We start from the raw sequence: 19,203 nt of genomic DNA on the forward strand, positions 1-19,203 counted from the left end.
ACATTTAACAGCACAGATTGTTATGGTTCTATTAGTACTGTACTGGACAGTTAATGTAACAAGAATGAAAATCTTCCAGTAGTTGGGAGGCTGAGGCAGGAGTATTCTGAGCTAGAGGCCAGTCTGCAGTACAAAGTGAGAAAAGAAAAAAAGGGAGACGGGAAGAAAGGACTGGGAAAGACAGAGAGAATGATTAGAAATGAATCTGTGTCTTTGACTTTGAGATCTGAAAGCTTAGGAATGAAGGAAAACTAACTCTTCCCGTAACCAAGGATCTGTGGCCACGTGGTTCCAGCTCCTAACAACACGACGTACGTACCATTATTATGCCCACCGTAAGACTATTACAGGACCCCACGACCAAGGTGCGTGGGCTGCAAAGGAACAAGTGATCCAGCTTGTGTTTGTGGGAGTTCAGAAAAGGCTGGAGGCAAGAAGAGATCAAAACTCATTTGTCCACACCTAAGTACTCCCCAAATGGACCACTGACTCCCTGCCCTGGAATTACCTGACTACAAAGCCCACTCCCATCTGAAGCCCTGCGGGCGGACCCAGTCTCCACCCCAGAGCTCCACACTCCGCAACTCCCTGACTCGGGTTCCTCCTGCATGCCTGTTGCCTGCGGTCGCACCGGGATCCAGACAGCCGCCAGCCGGTTTCTCCGCGTGTGGGCCCGAGTCTTGGCTAGTCCGCCCGGGCGCGTCACCCGCCTGGCACACAGAGGCTTGGAACGCCCGTCCCCGCGGGTCCCGCCCGCGTCCCGCCTGGCCGGGCCAGCGGCAGCCGCCTACCCTCGCAGATCTGCTCCCACAGGTTCTTCCCCGGCGACTCGGTGACCTGTGCGGGCGACACAAGCCTTTCTAGGGACCCGGGCGACACTGGGGGCACGGGCGTCCGCGCAGTGACCGACGAGTCCGCGGAACCTCCCGCCTCCTCGCGCAGCACACCGCGGTTGGACACCTGTCTAGCCACCGCCATGCACGCGGTTTCCATAACAACCGTGGGCACCGGGAGGCCGCGACCCGGAAGAAGACGGCCCTCCCGGGGGCGTGCCAGAAACGCGAAGATGACTTCCGGGTCGCGGCGGCGCGGGCGCTCACGTGGGCAGGCCTGGCCCGCGGGTGGACCAGGTGAGTGCGGGTTGAGCGGGCTGCTGGCCTCGGTGAGGGGGGCCTGCACGGTGAGGGAGAGGAAGAACAAAGAAAGCCACCCCCAAACCTGTCCGCAGCCCTCGGTTTCTCCCCAAGGCCTCCCGCCCTGAAGTCGGCCCCGGGATGGTCCTGGCGAGCAGCCTGCGGTTGGTGAGGACAGCACACGCTCCTCTGGGTTCGAATCCGTGTTCTGCCCCTTGCTGACCTGGTGATTTAACGTCTCCGAGGCCTATGAGTTTTTGGGGTCACACCAACTCTGTCTGAGGCCTCCGCGGGAATTTAAAAGCGCTTTAAGACAGGGCGTACGGGCCCACATCTGTAATTGCAGCACGCGGGATGCCGAGGCAGGAGGATCACGAGTTGCAGACCAGCCCGGACGGTATAGCCAAACTTTATCTGAAAAATAAAGCGCTTTTGAAGAAAGCGTGTGTTTCTAGGTGATGCAGTGTAGGTTCGTTTCCTCTGATGAGAGTGGAAACCTGTACAGTTCCAGGGCAGTAAAGGAGGGTGTTACAGAGTGCTGAGTGGCAGAACCGGAAAGTTTGTTAAGCTGACTCCTGGGACTTTTCTTACTCCCATCACCTCTCTTGACCACTCCCCCCAATCTTGTAGCATCCTGGTCTTACCTGACACCACCCTCTAGGGGCTTTGTTGTTGTTGTTGTTGTTTTTTTTTTTTTTTTTTGCTTTTTCGAGACAGGGTTTCTCTGTGTAGCTTTGCGCCTTTCCTGGCCTCGAACTCACAGAGATCCGCCTGCCTCTGCCTCCCGAGTGCTGGGATTAAAGGCGTGCGCCACCAACGCCCGGGGCTTTGTATCTTCCTCTCTTTTGTGAGTCCCCTTCCTCGGGTATGCCTTGAGGCCCAGTCTGTTCCCTGCTTAAGTACCATCCCTGTAGTCTTATTTATGTCATCCATGTTGGTCAGAGTCACACCTTTGCCTCAGACCTGTACGGACACCTGTTCAGTGGGTGTAGCAAGGCATCTGTCCAAGGCAGCTGGTTTCACCCAGCTGTCCAATCACTGTCAACTTTTGTCTAAAAGGTTGGCATCACCATCCTTCTATTGCTCAAACTAGAAAACCACGTTCAAACATTTTCTTGACAACTGGACACGGTGTGTTGGTTAGTTGTATGTCAACCTGACACAGGCTAGAGTCATTTGGGAAGAGGAACTCCCAGTTGAGAAAATGCCTCTGTAAGATTGGTCTGTAGGCAATTCTTGGGGCATTTTCTTGATTAATGATTGATGTGGGAGGGCCCAGCCCACTTGTTGGTAATGCCTCCCCCCACCCCCCCACCCCCAGAGGTGGTTTTGAGTTGTCTGAGAGAGCAAGGTGAGTTAGCCATGAGAAGCAAACCAGTAAGCAGCGTCCCCCATGGCATCTGCCTCACTTCTTTCCTTTGGTTCCTGCTGTGGATTCCTGCCCTGGCTTCCCTCAGTGATGGACTGTAACCTGAAAGAGTAAGAGGAACTAAATCCTCTCTGCAAGTTGCTGTTGGTCGTGTGTTCTACCACAGCAGTAGAAGCCCTAACAGACAAGCATGTTGTGTGACTTCCCAGTCCTGAACTTAACAGTCTTGCTTCTTTTGGTCCTTGCTGGGAGGAAGGAGGGTTGAGCTAGCTTCCTGTGTACCCCTGACTGGCCTGGCACTCAATATGTAGACCAAGCTGGCTTCTAACTTGTGATTTTTCCAAGCTCGGAAATCATGCCATCATGTGTGGCCTACCCTTCCTCCTATCCCCTGTGTCATCTTCCTAGGTGTCTTTTCCCTATCTACTTGCCTTTTGATGACTGCTGTTTATCTCATTCATCTCTGAATCATTAGTAGTCCTGTAGTAAGTGTTGACAACGTGCTATGGGCCAGGCACTGAGCAGCTCCAGGAATACATCAGGCAATAGGGTAGATAAGAATGGGTGCATGGATTTAGATATTACCAGAAATGTCCATGTAACCCTAGAGCAAGGTGTGAATGAACTTGAACAAGCTCAGGCTTGGCCTAGATCTTTGAAGCTGCCAGGAATGACCTGAGTCCTGTGTGGACCCTGTGAGCTCAAAGCCAAGGAGTGCTGCAGGATGAAGTTGCTCCTGGCCTCCTAATTTCCAACCTTCCCCCTGCCTACCCCAGAAGCCTCTGGTGTTTTGTCTCTAGATTCCCTCTAGTCCAGGGAGTAGCACGAACCAGCCTGGTGACTGTAGTGAAAACCATATATTGAGTCCTGCAGCCGCTTGTCATGAGTATTTCTATTTTCCTGAGGAAAGCTAGGTAATCAAGGTTTCTTCTTCTTCTTTTTTTTTTTTTTTTCTCCCCCGAGACAAGGTTTCTCTGTGTAGCTTTGGAGCCTGTCCTGGGTCTCGCTCTATAGACCAGGCTGGCCTCAAACTCACAGAGATCTGCTTGGCTCCACCTCCTGAGTGCTGGGATTGAAGGCGTGGGCCACCACCGCCTGGCTAGTAATCAAGGTTTCTAAGTGTTATTGCCACTCATTAGTTCTTCACAGTCATGTTGAAGTTGAAGAGAGTGAAACAGGCTTGCAGACTGAGGCCTCCCCCAGTTGAATACCTTTTGGTTCAGCCTTTATATGGATTGGTAACACTGGGGTCCAGAGAAGCCAATGGTAGGAGGCAAGGAAAAGAATACCAGTGTTTGCATTTGGCCCAAGAGTGTGGAGTCCAGGCTGAGGCTTGTCTACTGTGCCACATTGTTTTGGTAGCTTGGGATGGTAAAAGTTGGTAGACAGGGGGGTTCATTCCTACCTAGTGTAGGAGTGCTATTTATATGAGTCAGAGGAAGGGGTTGACTTAACTGTGGCACTTCATTGGCTCTGGTGGTAGTCAGTGAGGACGGCTGCTTGGAATTTCTCTCTGCTTCGTCTGGGAGAAGGGAAAGTAGGGGGCCAGCCAACAGCTTGATCACAGCCTGCATTGTGGGCCTGGGTAAGCACTTGATAAGTATCTGTTGAATTTAGGTTGGGGTTGGGGGATTTCAGGAATATGGTAGACAAGGTCTCAACAGTGCTCAAAGCCTTTTCTGCAGGTTCTCCAGCACCTCTTCAAGAATGGATGGGTTATTTCCTCCCAGAAAAGGCAACTGACATTCAGAGAGATTAGATGATCAGAGTCAAGTTGAGTGAGTAGTTTGGGTTTGAACGAAGGCCCATCTGGATTTACACTCCTGCCATTTGAGGGTCTTTCCTCTTGCTCCCAGTGAATGGGAGTTGTTTCCCCATCTCCCTCCCGCCCCCACGCCCCCATGTCAAACTGCCCACTCATAGAAACAGCGAAGAACTTCAGGACCACAGCCTGCAACTGGGTAAAATGATAAATTTGCATTATTTCTGTTTTTCTCCTCAGGAATGGTTACCAAGACTCAGAAAGTAGACCTGGGCCCCCAGCTCCCAGAGAAGAAGAAAAAGAAGAAGAAGAAAAAGAAGGTGGCTGCAGAGGTCACAGATCCAGAGACTCAATACTCAGTCTTAAACAGTAATGATTATTTTGTTGATGGCTCTCCTCCAAGGGCCACGTCCCCCTCTAACAATGTGGGTGAAGGGCAGGTCTCTGAGATGCCACTGGGCAAGAGAAAGAAGAAAAAAAAGTCCCCTAGTGCTCACTTGGGGGAGCGCCTGGAGTCTGAGGCCACAGGAGCAGGACGGAAAAAGTCCCGCAGCCCTAAAAGGCAGGTCCGTGAGCAGTCAGCAGAGTGCCTCAGTGGAGAGAAGAAAAAGAAGAGGAGGAAGTCCTTACCACAGGCTACCTCCCAGTGCTCGGGGTTGAAGACCTCCCTAGACCCCAAGCACGCTGAGAAGGTAAGCAAAGCTGGTAAGAAGTCCAAAAAACACAGGAAAGAAAAAAAGGTTCTGAACACTGAAGCCTTTCCTCCCCAGGACCCTTGGCTCTGTGAGGCTGGGGATGCTCTGCACCCATGCTCAGAGTGGGCAGAGGCCGGGGAGCAGGCAGCCTTGGGGCAGAAAAGGAAACAGGGGAGATCCAGAGAGCACAGCATGAAGAAGAAAAAGAAGAAGAGCCACCAAGAGGGAGACATCCTCCCAGTCCACTCCAAGCTCTCCATGGAGAACGGCCTGAAGAAAGGAAGTAAGAAGTCAGTCAGAAGTGAAGCTTTGGACTATATCCCTATAGACAGCCCAAAGGCCTCTGGGAAGAAAGGCAAACCCAAGAAAAAGGTGGATCAGCCGGATGGTGAAGGGCTGGCCATGAGAAGGAAGAAAAAGAAGAGGAAAGAGAGTGAAGTAAAGGAAGACCCTGGGCAGGAGGAAGAAGAGGTAGGTTTCCTTGGGACCTGGGATAGGGTTGCCATATGAGTGCCTGTGTACATGTCAGGCCGGGCACTTGTGGCCCCCCCAGGTGCGTGCGTGTGCGTGTGAATGAGAAGATGTGGTCGGAAAGGGTAGGAGTTACCTATTTTCAAATAAATTGGGTCCAAGGGCTCCTGCAGCATCATGAGTAGTACAGGTGTCCTTCGCCATCCTAAATGGGTGTCCGTTTTTTACAGGAATGTCTTAGAGTTTGTGTTCTTTCCACTTGCTGGCTACCTCCCAGAAGCCTGATAGTGTGAGATAGCCCGGTGTCTGCAGCTACAGGCTGTAGGATTACATAGTGTGTCTGGTGCTCTGAGCTCTCAGCTTCGTAGCCTGCTCCTCTCCAGCTCACAGACAAGGATAATGGGAGGATGAAGGGACTTTGTCTGAGGTTACCCAGCTGGGACCAAGTAGAGTTGGGGCTCACACCCAGGCAGTGTTACTTCTGGTTCAGGAGACCCCTGAGTGTGTCAGGAGATGCCTGTGTGTCCTTTCCCAAAGCCAGTGTTTCGGCAGTCCAGGAAATGACCATCTTCAGTGGGAGCAAGCCCTGGCTTCTCCAGCTCTGCTAGCCATTGCCCTGCAGTCCCTCTGTGATTGATGTTGGATGTTTACTAAGGAGCATCTTGGGAGATAGGACCATCAGGAAGATGTCGCTGGTCTGCATCTGCTCTCCCAGATGGGGTTGGGATGATGGGGATGGCTCCATGTTGGGGCCTACAGGGGGCTTCTGATTGCTGGCATTCTCCCAGCCTTGACTGCATGCATTAGGCTCTGTTTGACCACACATGGCTTATCTGTGGAAGTCAGAAGACAATTTTGAGGAAGACCATTCTCTCCTTCACTATGTGGGTCCTGGGTAAACTCAGGTCAATCAGGCATGCTAGCAGGCTGACCCTACTACTCCTCTTTATTCAGAAACTCAGACCTAGGGAGATGGTTTAGTGAGTAAGAGTGCTTGCTCTGTAAGCACTGGGACCTGAGTTCAACTCCGTAGTAGCCACCTAAAAGCTATGCATGGCAGTCTGTGCATGTGACCTCAGCACCCGTGGGGAGGGAGATTCCAGGAGCTAGCTTCTGGTCCCTTGAGAGACCCCCATCTCAAGGCAATAGATAACAGCGACAGAAGAAGACACCAATTGCCTCCGACAAAAAGTACATGCATGTAACACACAAAATTCAGGGCAAGAGGAACCCAGAGGTTTAAAGCTAGTTCCCATTTAATTTTAGGACCTCTTTCTCCAAGGAGACCAGGGAAAGGTAGCCCCTCTGCTTCACATCTTCAGACAGCACACATAGTTTCCTGAGCCCCACAGGCCAGAAGTAATAGTATAAGGAAGGGTAAGGAGTGCCTTCCCCCATCTCATAGTGTAAGGAGGGGTAAGGAGTGCCCCCCCACTCCCATCTCATAAACACTTACATGACACTGGGGCCAGGCACAGCATTCTAAAGAAAGAAGCAAAAGCTGTTGACAGTTGTCATTTGCGGTGCCCTGGGGACTGCCCCTGGCCTGACTTACAATTAGAGGGTACCCCGAGAACCTGGATAAAAATGGTTGGGGAGACCCCTCCTGGGCCATCAGCAGGCTAAGAGTAACTCAGTTGCACACCAGCCATTGAGACAGGAGACCTGGGTTGGAGTTAGCCCTGTCACTGAGCTGCAGGGTGACCTGGTTGTAAGTCCCTTTACCTCTCTGAGCCCCAGCTTCTTCAGCTGTCATCTAGCTTAATGTCGCATTTGCTGGGGACATGCATGAAAGGGAAAGTGGGCAAAGCTTCGTTGACTGAGGTTCTGTCCGGGTGGCAGAAGCTAGTGCTGCTGTGCTTTCTCATCTTTCCTCAATCATATGGTTTACTCAGTGGGCTGCTGGGGCTGGGCTCCTTCACAACTTGCCTAAGTTACTGTCTGCCTTCCCTGCAGGAGTCGGACACAGACCTGGAGGTGGTACTGGAAAAAAAAGGCAACATGGATGAGGCCTGCATAGATCAGGTATGGCCCAGCCTGTCCTGTGCCCTCCCTTACCTCTTTCTCCCCCTAGGAACCCTCAGCACCCATCAGGCTACAAGTTCCTGGGCTCAGAGGGACTAGGGTCTCCGAAGGCCTCTTGGCCAATTCCATGGTACACCTCTAGGGGCACGTGGACTCCTACCCTCCTGCACCTCTGGCCCTGGGAGTCCCAAAGCTTCTGTTACTATTTCTGAGGGTCCTGACAGGCCCTCCCATGCAGCCCATTGCAGGGTGTCAGGAAGGTGGGAGTCCTATGACCCAGTCACACCCATGGGGTGTCTCCACTAACTCAGGAGCTTGAGAGAGAAATATCTTAGAGACTAGTTTCCACTCTGTCATGCAGAGATTCCTGTGTGGGATTTAGACTTTGTAGAGATGGGATGTTTTTATATTCCTTGACCCTAGGACCTGGCAGGACTGAGGAGCTGTGGGGGCCTGGTATTAGTCTGTGGTTCACTGGCTGTTGACCCTTCTCTTCTATGAGTCAGCATGGGTCTTTACAGGCAGCTGTGGAGACCAAGGGGAGGGTGTATTGGAAGGAGTCACAAGTCCAGATAGATGGCTGTAGATGTCTTATTAAATAAGAAACACAGAACCAATGTAAAGAAGAAAGCCAAGAGGTCAGAGCTCAGAGCTAAAACCTTACCCTTCCTCCTGTGGTGGTCCTACCTCTCCGAAAGAGACCTACTTCCTGTGTGTTTGTCTTGATACAGTCTTTCTGTTCGGCCTTCTCGTTGGTTGTAAACCCAAATATGTGACTGCCTCGTCACTGCCTGTAAGTACATCCCTCCAGGTCTTAAAGGCATATGTCTCCAATGCTGGCTGTATCCCTGAACACACAGAGACTTACCTAGCTCTGTCTACCAAGTGCTGGGATTAAAGGCGTATGCCACCACTGCCACGCTCTTGCTATGGCTCTAATAGCTCTGACCCCCGGGCAACTTTATTTATTAACATACAATTAAAATCACATTTTAGTACAAATAAAATACCACCATATTTTCCCTTTTCTATTTTAATAAAAAGAAAAAAAGAAAAAGGTTATAACTAACAAAAGAAAAACTATATACAAAAGTACAATAACTATATACAATATATACAAGTAATAAATACCTAAACAGTGTCTAGTCCATTTGTATTTGACAAATCAGAGAAAATAATTTCATTATCTATCCTATTTTGGTAAGTCCAAAATGTATCTAATTCACTTTCTATCCTAATTAATCTTCAACTATAACTAACTAACCTTCAACTATAACTAACTAATCTTCAACTCACTCAGAGACCCAAGAAGGAAATAATATTAGCTAACAAAAATAAAAACAGGAAGTGCATGCAAGCAACTTCCAAAAAATTTGTGAGTTGACAGAAACAGCCAGCTTCCTGGACAGTCACCTGAAGTTTCTCCACAGTGTTGGGGCATCATCTTCAGCCTATAGGTTTAGTGTATCTCACAGACTCATTTGTGAAGCAGGACGTACACAAGGTCAACAGTCCGACCTCACATTTGGTAAGAGCAGTCCGACCTCACATTTGGTAAGAGTGTATCAGAAACACCTGAATTCCACTAGTGTCATATTATGATTCAGGATTTTAAATTCTGGAAATTGTTGATGGTTTATGAATTCAGCTGTCTATTCTTGGCTGTGTATATATGGCTTCATCTCAGCATCCTGTTCTTCTCCACATCCCTCTATTAAATGCCAATCTACTCTTCAAGAATAACTGTTTCAGCTGCTGTTCCATTGCACAACAGAAGCCATTGGCCCACTGCCTGTTCAGCTGCCTTTGAAGAAAAGGGCACTGTACCTTTTCCGGATTGCGAAGGCCACTTCAGGGATGGTGCCATATTGTCTTGGCCTTAGAAGATGCCTTTTGATAAAGCCATAACCACACTTGTTTTGGCAACAATCAGTAGTCCTTTGTTTCGTGTTCTGTCTGTCCATTTTGTCCTGTTGATTCGAGGATACTTTGTTGTCCAGTGGCTAACTTTTGCCACAATGAAAGTTAACTCCATATGCAGTTTCCTCAGTGCCCATATTTTCTCTGAAGTAGATTGGTACTGCCAGGAGCCGACATTTCTCATAGTCATGACAAAAAAGAAAAATTTTCTAAGTTATTAAAACATTTTAAATGCCATATTCTGTAGATCTCTGAAGGGTTTGAAGATGACCTGTCTAAAATTTTTAAAACATATCTAATATGACTACAAGTTCTATTGTAATGTCTAACTACTAACTTTCATTTCTTTATATCCTAATAGTTGGTAATAATAACATTCAAGGATCAGAAAATTGCTTTATATTGTTAAATGAATGGTATAAAATACAATTAGAAATATACATATAGCATTTTCTAACAATATCAATTTCAAATTTGTATACAATATAAAACAATCCAATCCAATGTAAAGTATTTAAAACTAGTAATTGTCTTTTTCTTTTCTTTCTTTCTTTCTTTCTTTTTTTTTTTTTTTAAAAAAAACAAGAACCTTAAATCTAATCTCCTTTGCTTAGCCTATTTCCTAACCCTTGACAACAACTTGTAACCAGCCCCTCTAAACAATGAAAATTATCCCAGACCCAAAATCCATTAAAAAGACCAAAAAACCACCTGCCCCACATCACCTCTTTGGGAATGTGGGCGTCGTAGTCTTAAAATTGCTTCCTGCTGGGTATGGGCGAAGTTATCTTTATCCTGAAAGAAAAATTTTAGGTTAATTGTCAAATTCTAGGAAAGGTAACTATATCCTTCATTATCCAGTCTGTGTATAATGCCAAAGTTCAGGGTTTATCTCAAGTCCTTATTCAAGTAGTCTTTGAGACTAGATCATCTCAGCTAGTCATCTCAAAATTGCTCTGAGGACCTACCTTGTAGTTCAAAGTTAATCTGTAGATGATGTTTGTCAGCTTAGTGATATTATTATTGTCCACGTGGAATTGTTGTTGTTGTGGGGCCCCATATTCTTCCTGGAGACTTCAGCTGATGTTAGGCCTGGCTGTGATTTCCTACAGAAAACTGATAAGAGACTCGAACACAAAGACATATATATGCAGCTAATTGAAGCCTTTTTTCTAGAATTATTTAGTACTCTATATGACCATTCATATCTTAACAAAGTTTAAAATGCATATATATCTATATATATATTTATCTTGTAAATTTTTATATATAATTCATACTTTAAGAAAAGTTTAAAGAATCAGAATAGAATCAAAGAGTTGAGATTAGTAATAGAATAGTCCCTTAATTAATTTGGCTTTTGTCCTGTCCCATAGCAGAAGATGGCTTCCACCGCAGGAGGAAGGGTAAGGTTTTAGCTCTGAGCTCTGACCTCTTGGCTTTCTTCTTTACATCGTTTCTGTGTTTCTTATTTAATAAGACGGTTGGTTACATCTACATTTGGCACTCAACGTGGGGCTCAAACCCACGACCCTGAGATTAAGAGTCTCATGCTCTACCGACTGAGCTAGCCGGGCAACTTTATTTATTAACATACAATTAAAATCACATTTCAGTACAAATAAAATACCACCATAGATGGCAGCTGGTCCCCATGGTGCCTGCTGAGGCAGCACTGTGACAGATCAGATAATCCTGCCTCACAGGTCCTCATCTCCACCTTAGGAGAGAAAGGAAGATGGAGGCTGTGTTTAGAAGTGGGTAGGGTCTAAGGAGAGCCACCCAAAAGAGGTGGTGATATGCCAAACCTGCTGTAGTGCTGTGGGTGTCGGGGAACTGCACTTGGCGGAGAGAGATGCATGCTGTGGCTAAGGGGAGGACCAGAGGAGTGATGCTGCCAGAGCCTCTCCCTAGGGCAGGCCTAGACCACTGACCTCCAGGGCAGGCCTAGACCGCTGACCTCCAGGCCAGGCCTAGACCGCTGACCTCCAGGGCAGGCCTAGACCACTGGCCTCCAGGGCAGGCCTAGACCGCTGGCCTCCAGGGCAGGCCTAGACCGCTGACCTCCAGGGCAGGTCTAGACCGCTGGCCTCCATGTAGCTCCTAACCTCCAGGGCCGGCGATACTTTAGTAGCCCAGGACACCATGCAGAGGGGCCGACCATGGGGCCTCAATTCTCCCAGGCCCTGTCTCTTGGCTGCGTTGGGGTCTCCTTAGTCCCCTAAGACAGCCAAATGCTGGGCAGGCAGCCCCAGCCATCCAGCACTGTGCAGAGCTCTTGGCTTTGTAGTTCTCTGTGCCAACTAAATGTAGTCCCTGAGGCTTGTCAGGGTGGCCCTTGAGTCTCTTCTTGTTTTCCCCATAAATATTAAAAGTTGGTTGTGTGTAACATGGGAAGATAAGACATCTGAGAGGAAAAACAGCTGGAATCCTCCTTCACTGTCGTAAGTGAGCTCCTCCTGGCACTTGTGGTTTCTCTTGCTCTGTGTGTGACTGAGACAGGGGAGTCATGCAGTGTGTGTAGTTCTGTCCACTCACTGCTCTGTCTTGTTGAATACTCACCTGCTACCCTCACCCCTGCTTTTTCCCTCTACCACAGCTGTTATAGATTTTTTGTTTTGACTTGTATGAAGGGTCCCCTCATTTCAAAGTCCTGGAGAGTAATCAAAGTTACACCTAGGGCAGTGGTGGCGCACGCCTTTAATCCCAGCCCTTGGAAGGCAGAGCCAGGTGGATCTCTGTGAGTTGGAGGCCAGCCTGGTCGACAGAGCTAGTTCCAGGACAGGCTCCAAAGCTACACAGAGAAACCTTGCCTCAAAACAACAACAACAACAACAAAAAAAAAAACCCCAAACAAACAGAGTTACACCTAAATCCTTGGGAAGGAAGCAGAAGCCCTGGGGTGCCAGCAGAGGCCCTGAGCTGGCCTAGCCCAAGAGTGCCCAGCACACTGCTAGAGATGCTTCTGCTTATTTCCCAACCACAAGCTTCCTGAGCTTCTCAGCTTCTGCAGATGAATAATCCAGTGATCAGAAAGATTAGGTGAGTTTTGCAAAGCTGCATAGTTGGTCAGCAGTATTGCTGGGATTCCAGCTTCTGTCTACCTCGTGGAAGTTTACTGCACTACACACTGCGCAAGACAGGGCCTTGGCATTGCAGTGTGGAAAAGTTTCAAAACATACCACTGTTCTAGAAGGTTCTGGTAAAGGTGGATGATCCTATTACAAGAAAAGTACTTCTCAAGAAATTGTGCCCAAATGTTTCAGGCCAGGGACCAACTATTAAACCAGAGTGTCCTGTGTGCTTGGTAGCGGAATGAAGGTCTTGATCTGACACCCCACACCCCTAGCCCCACCTCTGTGCAGCGTTAAGATTCTGGGTCTCATCGCCCTCTTCTTTCGTCCTTGCATAGGTGAGGCGGAAGGCCTTGCAAGAAGAGATTGATCGTGAGTCGGGCAAGACAGAGGCTTCAGAACCCAAGAAGTGGACGGTGGGTTTGCTGTGGTGGGCTTGACATCCAGAGCCTAAGGTGCCCAGCTGCTCAGGCACAGAGCTGGTCTGAGCCAACTTTGCTTCTTCTAAAGGGGTGCTGGTCTCCCTGCTAGGGAGCTGGCCACTGAGATGTGCCACCTAGACTTCATGTCCTGTTGTGGATGTGGGGTGACCTGCAGATTAATCTGTGAGAAGTGCTGATGGAGGGCTGCTAGGAGCATGCAGGAGGTGTGGAAGTGGGGGCATCAGGCCTCCTAAGACTTCAGAACTTTAAGACCCTCTCTGAGAAGGTAGGCCAGGTCGGAGAGGATATGAGGGTCATGGACTTGGCCACATAGGTTGTTGGGCCTGACCATAGCACCACCTCTCTGCCTTCAGTCAGCTGCCTAACCTCAGCCCCTAGGTGGCGTCCACCCTGTGCTGGCACTGTGCTAGGTGTGGAGGTTCACAGGACCCTCATCATCATAGTCTGTCTAGTGTAGTCGTTGTCAATCTGTGGATGACAGCCTCTTGGGGGGTCAAACGACCCTTTCACAGTGGTCACCTAAGACCATCGGGAAAACACAGAGATTTTTATTACAGTTCATAACAGTAGCAAAATTACAGTTATGGGGTAGCAACAAAAATAATCTTATGGTTGGGATCACCACAACATGAAGAACTGTATTAAAAGGCTGCAGCATTAGGAAGGTTGAGAATCACTGGTCTAGGGCCTGGAGGAGGTGAGTGTGGGAAGTGGTATGCTGTACTAGATGATTAGAAGTAAGGCTTCTCAGGGCAGGTGATACTTGTCCTAAGACCCGAGTGTGGTGGTACCAGTCCTTAGCATGCAGGGCAGTGGCAAGTGCACCCAGAAGTGGGAGTGGACTCAGACTGGTAACAGGATAGCAGGAACTAGCTCAAGTGTCATACCAGTCAACTCCTGGACCATGGGGCGGTTTCTACTGGGCAGTGACCCGGGGGAGCCACTCTAGAGGGTAGGTATGAGAAAGGCAATAGGAGGTAGAACAGAAAGGTTTGTATTATGTTTGGGAGATGTGGCCATGGATTCGTTGAGGGGATTTAGTGAATCCTGGGGCTGGGGGAGGCAGTCTGCCTGCTCTGTCCTTAGCTTCCTGTTTAACAGACAGCACGATTTGGATGGAAGGCCTGAGGCCAATACTGACTGCCACTCTCTAGTGTCTTCTTGGAGAACCTTAGGTTCCATTCCTGTGAAATGGAGCTCCTATTATGGCCCCCGGGGGTGGGTGAGTAGGTTTTTTTGTTTAGATAGGTCTCATGTAGCCTCTCATACTCACTATGTAGGAAAGTATGAACTTGAACTCCTAATCCTCCTGCCTCAGGACCTTGGTCACCTGCTTGTGGAAATTCCATTGCCTTGGTGGGGATTCCAGACTGGCAGGACCAGCAGCCCTAGAAGGCCAGCTTGCCAGGCCCAGTCAGCCCTTGGCTGTGGGCTTAGATCTAATTGGTGTCACAGGCAGCATCTGCCTTAGACACTGCAGCCTAGGAAGCCACACTTATGTGGGTCACATGAGGCCAAGAGGGTGTCACCAGTTCATCTAGGACAGCTGTAGTGATATCTCTTCTGATTGTTCCCCCACCACTGACCAGAAATGAGTGCTAGGCTGGCATTTGGCTCTCAGGTAGTTCCCAGGTCCTGTGGAGGCCAGCCGTCAGGTGGTGAGAAGTAGTGCACTGTGGACCTAGGGTGTGCTGAAAATTGTATGCTGGGGCTTTGGCATGAGATCTGACTCAGTTTTCTCTGATGCTATGTGAAGGTTTAGCCCATGAGAGGAGGACTTTGAGGCTTAGGGAGAGTGGTTGGGGCTTCATCCTAAGCTGTAGAACTTCAACATCACAGTCTTGGAGACCTGGGCTACCTGCCAGTCTTACAGACCTGAGGTGGAGTGGGTCTTGGAGCGCGCTCACATTTCCTAGCACAAGGGGCATCCGTATACTGGTGATAATGTAGCACCTCTGTTTCCTGACCCCACTCTTGTCTGGAGTACCGGGCTGGTGAGTGCTGGGTTGTGGGCAGCTTGTTATGTTGAGACTGAGGGGAGGGGGGTGATGTGCTCTATGCTACGAGAAGGTGAGGGAAAGGGTGAGGGAGGTGGCTCGGTGGCTGAAGTACTTGCCACTCAAGCAAGCATGAGGACCTGAGTTTGAGTCCCCAGAAGCCCCAGGAAAGCCAGACACACAGCACAAGTGTCTGTGATCCCTGCCCTCCTATGAGGTGCTAGGAGTCTGTTATATGACACTGATCTGTGGAGGTACAACCAAACATCTACTTACCCCGGATAGGGAACCAATGTCAGACCAAAGTAATGATACCACCAAAGTCAAACTTGCTGAGTAAATTAGTTTATTGGGGTTACAGGAGTGTGGGTGGGGGGTTACTTAGAAGAGTATGAATAACTGAAGGGCAGCTGCATTACCAAAAGTCCACCTCGTCATGAGTGACAGCTCATGAAAGCTGAAACTCTGGAGCACTCTATACAACTTACAGGCTGCTCAAATGGTCTGCATGCAGTCCTTCCTGCTTATGTAACCCTGAGAAGGAAGGGGCCTTGTGATCTGCTAAATTCCAGGAACTGCCTCAGACTTGTGAGTTGTTTACTTCCTGGGTCTTAATAAGGTTCCCTCTCAGAATGGATACTTAAAATCAGAGATCACACAGGCTATACAGCACAGGCTATAAAGGAGGATCTCTGGAAGCTCATGGCCAGCTAATCATATGCAGCAGAAAAATCAATGGAGAGCTTGTCTCAAAAAAGGTGGAAGACAAGGCCCAACCCCTGAAATTGTCCTCTGACCTCCACATGTGTGTGCAATACATTGTGTATGAACACACACAAAATAAAACACAAGTTGGACTGTGGAAAAGTTGAGATGTATTACAAAGTCAGGTGAGGTGTGTTTGTGTTTTACGGTATGGTGAGTGACCCATGAAGTGAGATGAAGTTTCTCACTGTCACCCTGTGTTGGGAGAAAGAGTAGAGCTCAAATTTAACTTGCTGTGCAGTGATGCACTTGTTGGAAGCCAATGGTGGGCTCTCAGGCTTGTCGTTCTCTAGTTGGGAGTCATCTTGACATATCACTGCCGTTAAGCTTTAGGGCTCACTAGGATGGACGAAGCAGTCCGTTGCTTGGCTGAGGGTGAGGGAAGCATTTGTCTTCAAGGGCAATGACAGCCTTTTACTCTCCACTCAGGGAACCCAGTTTGGCCAGTGGGACACTGCTGGCTTTGAAAACGAAGAACAGAAGCTGAAATTCCTGAAGCTTATGGGTGGCTTTAAGCATCTTTCCCCATCATTCAGCCGCCCTCCCAGCATGTCTAGCAGGTCCAACATGGCCCTGGACAAGAAGTCTTCAGACACACTCCAGCAGAATCTCCAGCGGGACTATGACCGGGCCATGAGCTGGAAGTACAATCGTGGGACTGGCCTGGGCTTCTCCTCTGAGGCCCGCAAGGTCTTCTACATTGACCGGAACGCCTCCAAGTCTATCAAGTTGCAAGATTAAATTTTATTGTTCTGTTCCTGTTCTTGATCAGTTTTGCATCTGCCAAGTTGGTCTGAATTAATCACCTGCAGATAATTGAGGACCACCCACGATGAGTTTTGGACAAGCAGGTGGAAGCTGCTTGTGTGTCAGGAGCCAGTACCAGTGGCTAAAACCTCGTATTTTCTATATTAAACCTTCCATCTCTTTGGGTGAAAGTGTTTTAAGTAATAGTAGCTAGCCGTTGTTGACATATGCAGGGCCCTGACTAAAGTTTTCCTGCATTGATGTCTTTAAACCTAATTATGGAATGGGTGCTATTCTCCTCTCCGTCTTCTAGATGCCGAAAGTTAAGTTCAGGGATAAAGTAATAAAATTGCCCAGCGTCACCTTCCATTAAGTGCCACCAAGAGTACATCACCCAGTATCACCAATGATCAGTGAATGGAGAAAGCAAGCGTTGTGCTGTGTCTTCCATGGGGACCAAGAAGTTTGTTTCCTTTTGTCCTCATCAGGAGGCCAGGGAGGTGCACCAGGCAGATGCGGCCGAGCTTCTCCTCTGTGGGAGATACACGTCTGCGTTGGCTGCTTTCCTGTGTCGTCCTTCCTTCGGAGTGCTGTGCTTGGACCTGACGGGCCTGTGCATTGACTGGACCTCAGACAGGGCATTGAACAGCAGGGAATCCTGCATGTGGACCCTGGCAGAGTCAGCATTGTGTTCACGGGACAGACAACCTTGGACATCTTGTGTGAAGTCAAATGTAAGGAAGAATGGAGAAGAAGGTGCTTCATCTGCTGTGGGCACCATCCTCACCCTGAGCCACACAGCAGTCTTCAGGGAGCTTCAGGTTCAGAGATCTACGTGACCTGACTTTTTCTTCTACCTTTCGGCAGTCTGGCATTGAGGCTCACATAAGGACGTCTTCCTATCTCTTGGCCTGGCACCTCACACAGACATCCCATTGCAGGCCTGATCTCCCTGGTCTAGCCACGGGTTTGGGGAGTAGAGGGATTGATGCTGTACTCATCCAGGACATTCATTCTTCCGGCTCCATCCTCAGCGTTTATGTAATTGAGCTGGTGGGAATATGGCAGAAACGATTCCAGGCTGCAAATGCCCCATAGTATTTCAGAGTTGGGATAAAGCCCTTTTTACGGCCAAAGAAACTTCCAGCAGCCCCTTAGGAAACCTTTTATGGCTTCATTCAGTTCGGTGTGGTTGTTCCTGTATCGGCCCCTTTGGTAAGGGAGATGCCCCTCAGGCCAGCCAGGGAGAGGATGAGGTGTTCAGTGCTACCACATGGGCAGCAATGGTGAGACTGCCTGAAGCAGCTGCCTCTACTCCACCCTGTCCCGCCCGTCGGCATGGGCCATGTCACATCCTACAGATATGTCTGCTAGCAAAGACTAGCCACTTCCCTCAGTCTTTCATAGATGTAACCTCAAGATACAAAAAAGTGGCTACCTTCATTCTCAGGGGGCAGAATTCCAAATTTGAATCAACCTCTAGACCAGTGTTTCTCAATCTGTCGGTCATGACCCCTACATGCCTCTCATATCAGATATTTACGTTTACAGTTCATAACAGCAAATTTACAGTTATGAAGTAGCAGCAAAGTAACTGTGGTTGGGGGTCAGCACAACATGAGGAACTGTACTGAAGGGTCACAGCATGACAAAGTTTGAGAACCGCTGCTTTAGATAAATTTCTTCTGGCCTTGATCAACCAGCACTGGGAACTAGCTGTGTGACTCCAGTAGTTCATGTTCCCAAGAGGTCACACTCCAGTTTGAGCATGCCTTAGCTCATCAAAAACTTGCACATGGCCATCTTTTGGGTGGGAGAGGATAGATGGATTGCCGTCTCATGCCATGCACACCTTGGCAACTCATCAAAATGTGAGGGCCAGATCTTTCCCTTCCCTGCCACATGTCTCAGTGCTGAAGGACTTGAACTTGTAGCTTGGTGTCTCGGCACTGGCTGAGGTGCTCCATTTGCTCACCCTTCTCTGTGAACAAGAATTGGAGTCTGTAAGCAAGGAAGGCTGTAGGGCCTCCTCGAGGAGTCCAGCCTCGTCTCAGCTTCTCACCACTTACTGTTACTCTATAGCAATATCCTTGTCCACAGACACTCAAAATCTCCTGGTTCCTACCACTTTGTTCTTGAGCTGATTTCTGTGCAGTCTCTACTTGGGTCCATGAGGCCTTCCCCTGAGGCTACCTTTTTACACCCTGACTGACCTGTCAAAAGTATCTCCCGACTACACAGTTGTCCCCTAGAGGAGGGGATGCACTCAGCTCTGCAAGCCTCATACTAAGGTTGTGGCAGGCAGAACACTCTGCACCCTCACCCTTTTGGCAGAAGGGAATTAAGGTTGCTAGTCAGATGAATTTGAAATAAGATCCTGGATTACCTGAGTACGCACTTCACAAAATTCCTTAACCAGAAAGTGGCAGAAGAGTCAGTGTGGAAGAGACTTGGAAGCCACAGACACCCACTTGGGAAGGAAAAGGCCACAAGCCAGGAAGATGAGCAGCCTTTAGAAGCTCTGCAGCACTTCTGCCAGAGCACCCACAAAGGAACTTAATTTTGTTGACCTTGACCTAGCCCAGAGGGACCAGTGAGTTGTGACCAACAATTGTCAGATGGTTGAAAACCACAAGAAGCCACTGTGCATGTAATTTGTTAGAGTGGCAAGAACCAGGAACTAAGGACATGGCCCTGTTTTTCATTTCCTAAAAGTCTCTTCATCGTATGTCCTTCCTAAGGGGAGTAGATGCCATCCCATGCAGATGGGTTTTCAGAGGCCAGCCTGTCAGTGAGTCAGGG

At 48.8% G+C, this 19,203-nt stretch overlaps 2 protein-coding genes across 6 annotated transcripts in view; one reads left to right on the plus strand and one right to left on the minus strand.

Annotated features, from left to right (window-relative positions):
- Positions 1-1,012, minus strand: part of Iqck (IQ motif containing K) — a 121,968-nt gene extending 120,956 nt beyond the window's left edge. For both annotated transcript variants that reach the window (XM_037211119.1, XM_028867801.2), the window contains exon 1: positions 792-1,012. In XM_037211119.1, the coding sequence (XP_037067014.1) occupies positions 792-993 (202 nt within the window). In that variant the 5' untranslated portion in view covers positions 994-1,012. The remainder of the gene's footprint in view (positions 1-791) is intronic.
- Knop1 (lysine rich nucleolar protein 1) lies at positions 970-16,770 on the plus strand. Of its 4 annotated transcripts, none has more exons than XM_037211090.1 (6): positions 970-1,130; positions 4,505-5,430; positions 7,387-7,455; positions 10,752-10,781; positions 12,788-12,865; positions 16,084-16,770. In XM_037211090.1, the coding sequence occupies exons 1-6, from the start codon at positions 977-979 to the stop codon at positions 16,393-16,395; spliced, it is 1,569 nt and encodes a 522-aa protein (XP_037066985.1). In that variant the 5' UTR covers positions 970-976; the 3' UTR covers positions 16,396-16,770. The 4 variants fall into 4 exon arrangements, with proteins under 4 accessions (XP_037066985.1, XP_037066988.1, XP_028723632.1 ...); XM_037211093.1 differs by having other exon boundaries at positions 10,755-10,781; XM_037211096.1 differs by lacking the exon at positions 970-1,130 and adding an exon at positions 1,390-1,530.
- The last annotated feature ends 2,433 nt before the right edge of the window (positions 16,771-19,203 follow it).

The sequence above is a fragment of the Peromyscus leucopus genome, chromosome 1, assembly GCF_004664715.2.
Source record: "Peromyscus leucopus breed LL Stock chromosome 1, UCI_PerLeu_2.1, whole genome shotgun sequence".
NCBI lineage: Eukaryota > Metazoa > Chordata > Mammalia > Rodentia > Cricetidae > Peromyscus > Peromyscus leucopus.

Excerpts from the sequence above, each read along its gene's own strand:
- Knop1 (XM_037211090.1), top strand. The coding sequence starts at position 977 with ATGCACGCGGTTTCCATAACAACCGTGGGCACCGGGAGGCCGCGACCC. Across the intron at positions 5,431-7,386 it reads CTGGGCAGGAGGAAGAAGAG|GAGTCGGACACAGACCTGGA; the intron begins GTAGGTTTCCTT and ends CCTTCCCTGCAG. Across the intron at positions 10,782-12,787 it reads CTTCCACCGCAGGAGGAAGG|GTGAGGCGGAAGGCCTTGCA; the intron begins GTAAGGTTTTAG and ends GTCCTTGCATAG.